This window comes from Suillus plorans (assembly GCF_016647745.1).
Source record: "Suillus plorans strain S12 chromosome Unknown HD556scaffold_11, whole genome shotgun sequence".
Classification (NCBI taxonomy): Eukaryota; Fungi; Basidiomycota; class Agaricomycetes; order Boletales; family Suillaceae; genus Suillus; species Suillus plorans.
In genome coordinates this window covers 568,702-572,429 of record NW_024537395.1, presented here as the reverse complement: position 1 = coordinate 572,429, position 3,728 = coordinate 568,702, and the positions used below count along the sequence as shown (strand labels likewise).

At 40.8% G+C, this 3,728-nt stretch overlaps 1 protein-coding gene across 1 annotated transcript; it reads right to left on the bottom strand.

Moving 5' to 3' along the window:
• Positions 1-1,367: 1,367 nt before the first annotated feature.
• HD556DRAFT_1305616 (uncharacterized protein) lies at positions 1,368-2,091 on the bottom strand (the record flags this gene model as incomplete). Its single annotated transcript, XM_041299804.1, has 5 exons — positions 1,368-1,524; positions 1,580-1,598; positions 1,759-1,798; positions 1,910-2,034; positions 2,067-2,091. 5 exons carry the CDS (start codon positions 2,089-2,091, stop codon positions 1,368-1,370), a joined length of 366 nt encoding a protein of 121 aa, XP_041163801.1.
• Positions 2,092-3,728: the final 1,637 nt, after the last annotated feature.

Genomic DNA, 3,728 nt, shown 5'->3' with positions numbered 1-3,728 from the left:
ATGTTTGGTGGAGGAAAATGGAGAAATGCCTGCAGTGAGTACCATGGGCGCATGACCCACTGGACACCACATCACCATTCACACCTCCAACACCACCAATGCCAATAACCATCACATTGTGTTCAATGCCACTAACACCATGCGCAATGCCCAATGCACGCCAGCAAGTGCTGATATGGTACAAATGCTCATAGATGACACCAGGATGTCAAAGATGAGAAGAGGATGAGAGGAGGAGGGAAAGAGGAGAGGAGAGAGAAAAGGAGAAGAGTTAGAGTCAAGCAGAGAGAATTGATGAGAAAGGACGGACCTGGAGGACAAATGGAAGACAAATGACGATGTGACCACCTCCAGCAATGATACTACCATGCTAATGTTGGTTAAGGACCCACCTGTCAACATTCGAGTGTGTTCAGCCTCATTTCCACCCTCGACATGCAAATACCACTCCCAAGGTGTGCAAACAGACACCAGTATTTCCAACTTGTGCATAACCAATTCCACTCACACAATGACTATCTCCTTCACTATCACACATTTCTTTTTTGTTGCATCTTGCTCATTAAATACCTAGCTACATCTATATATTTTTGTGTAGCATATATACCTCAAAATTTTAACCAAGTGTTGTTTCCAAGTTTACTCTGATGCTGTATGTGCTGTGTGTTTTAGTGGCTTTTGACCGAGTTTGTTGAAGATTTTAGCAAGTTTGTTTAAGACTTTAGTGAGTTTTTTGAAGTGTTCAAAATTTATCGTGAGTACTACTATGGTTCTTGAGAGGTTCTACTACTATGTTGCTGGTTACAGATAATAGGTCCTGGTTGAGAATATGGACTATCTCCCTATAGATGCTATAATACATCTTTGTCAGTGAAGTGGCAGAAATGATTTTGCCATTGAAAGTGAATTTAGGGTACCCTCAACATATGGTGTAGTAGAGGCAAGAATATTGTCGGATGCCACAGAACGGAGTTCACTTGCCTGGCTTGATCTAATGTAGCATAAAGTCTATAAACACTCTATCAATGTATCATAATTAGTTATAGTAATGGTGTCAGATATTTGCAACCTTATTGATATGGGTCTGGTGCCTTTAGAAACTCTGTTAATGTGGAAAACAAGGTGGTATACATTATCCTAGCAAGCTGTGGAGAAATGAGATAAGAAGGGAAGAAGCATTCTTAATTATCAGTGCTGGTAGAGATGACAAAACCATTTATTAGAGAGTGGAGGGAGCCTAGAGAATGAGTGTCAGAATGGATGGTAAAATTTGATAAGACAAAAGTGTGATAGGTTGTCAGAAGTTTTTTCAGTACCTATGCACACTGTAGCACTCAGGTTGGCGTTGGTCATGTATCCTGCCAAACTCATAGGTGTCTCACATTATACTCCTCGGCACTCCTCTTGCCTTCTGAGAGTTTCATGCGCTCATCCAGGTCATCTGAAGGGTGTCCGTCCCCTTCCAAGGCCTGTATACACTTCTGATCCTCCATACCATGTCCCGTCCGTGTCTGTTTGACTTTGCTGGTGCAATTTCACTTGGTTTATCTGTTATTGATTATGTCTTAGGGGTACATACATTGTTGGCCCGCCGAAAGCTAGTTCAATATGTATAGCTGTGTGCCTCATGCACTATTACATGCATATCTCTGTAGTGGCTCGCCTTGAGTCTTATTACATTTCAGATAGCTTATCTTACTACTGTTCTCGCCTATGCAGTTTCCGGACCTTCACGCTGTAGGATATAATCTGACTCACTAACTACTCGCACTTCACTTTCCTTGCTATGAGTCATAGTCTGTAGAGTCACTTTCGGATAGTCATACTTCACATAATCAATCTTTGTTCATTCACATAGTCGTACTTCGGTACCCTCGCAAGTCTTACACTTCAACATACTTCAACATACCCGCTGTATTCCACTCTCGGAACCTTCACTGTTCACCGGAAGCTCTTGGGACACTTCACACAACCTTGGACCTTTGTTTCTTGACTTCAGACCACCTTCGCTCGCATCGGACAAGTACTTAGGTACTTCGGATGTATCTTCAGAACCCAGAACACACTTTGGGTAACCTTTCTTTTTCTCATCTTTGATCTTAACAAGATATCCCTTGCATTTTATATCAAGAGATAGTTCTATAGGCAGTCTCTTTGGGATGAGCAATACACTCACACATTGAGTTCTAAGGCAAACACTATTTGTAGCGCTATCAACTCTTTACAACACCATCTCTGATCCTGGTTTAATACTATCAAAAAAGGAGCTAGATCATTAGAAGTAAGTTGTCACAACCCAATAAAGAATTAATGCTGGGCGTCCCTAACGGGCGAAGACTAGGACTCAAATGCAAAGATAATCAAACAAACAAGTAGAATTGAGCAGGTACATCCGGGCTGGTACACAATGTACAGACAAGAGGTTTGAACTAAAGAACTACCAACTACAACTAGCTACCTATATACATATATTAAGTCGGAGACTGAAACTGAGTTCAAACTAACTACCAATCAAATAATAGGAAACAGTATCATATGATTCTATATATAATCCTATGATGTCATAACACGCGCCACAGCAACCAACAGGTTCTGGAACATCATATCAAATTCACGTGGTATAAAGTTTAGTCCGGCATATTCCGATAAGTCACATGACTCTACCACATGCTCGTTGGGTAACTCTACAATAGACACAACCACAGGTGCATCTTCTACCGTAAATACATTATTGGGAACAGGCGCCTTCTCAGAGCGCTTAAATGACTTAGAGTTCAGAAAAGAATAATGATTCGTGTGAGGTACTCGTGACATAAGTTCGGAGTTGACAAAATTCTAATATGTGATTTATAATATATCAGTTATATAGAGAGAGTGATAACTGTCTAGCTCTCCATCACTAAGTTTCCTCTCTATTTTTCCCTTAATTCATTGTCTTGTATTTGTATCAAGCATGTAACCTTTGTTTATTTCTGATTGTTTATATTTATTTGGCTTCTTTCAGTCATTAGATTTTATTTGTTAGCACACCATGTGACTGGGAAATATTCTGGTTTGTAATATTATTTAAGCTGACTCAACATGTTTAGTCATGGTTGGTCATGCTTTGTAAGGATTATATCATATTTATAATGTATATTAGTGTTAAGACCATGCACAAAGGGTAGGACTGATTCTGAGGGGCTTGGCTTCAGCTCGTGCACTGCGCCCCTTACCCGAGTATGTGCCCTTAATTTCAGAATGATGTCTGAAGGACGTCCGAAGCGCGGGAAAGTTCGGAAGGACTTTCCGGATGAGTGCAAGTAGCTTCTGGACAAGTGTGGGAAAGTTCCGGAGGAACTTCTGGAAATTACAATGAGGTTTCGTCCTGATACAGATACGTGTAATGGCTATTTAGGATAAGTCTTAAGTAGAAGTAAATAGAGGAAATGCTGTAAGGATAAAGTCCGAAGCAGAATAGGTCTGGAGGACCGCGGGAAAGTTTCGGATGAACATCCGGAAACTTCGGAGGATCGGATGAGCGGATAAGCAGATGAGCGGATAAGTGGAACTCTGGCCTAGGGAATTTCTCCCTAGGCCCAAGATGGATATTGACTAAGTCGATAGACTAGAACTGATATGAGGACTTAGAGTGAGATCTAGTGTGAGGACTAATATGATATTCAGACTGAGGAACTACAGGACATATACAAGAGTTTATATACTAAGGAAATAACGGAAAGATCAGT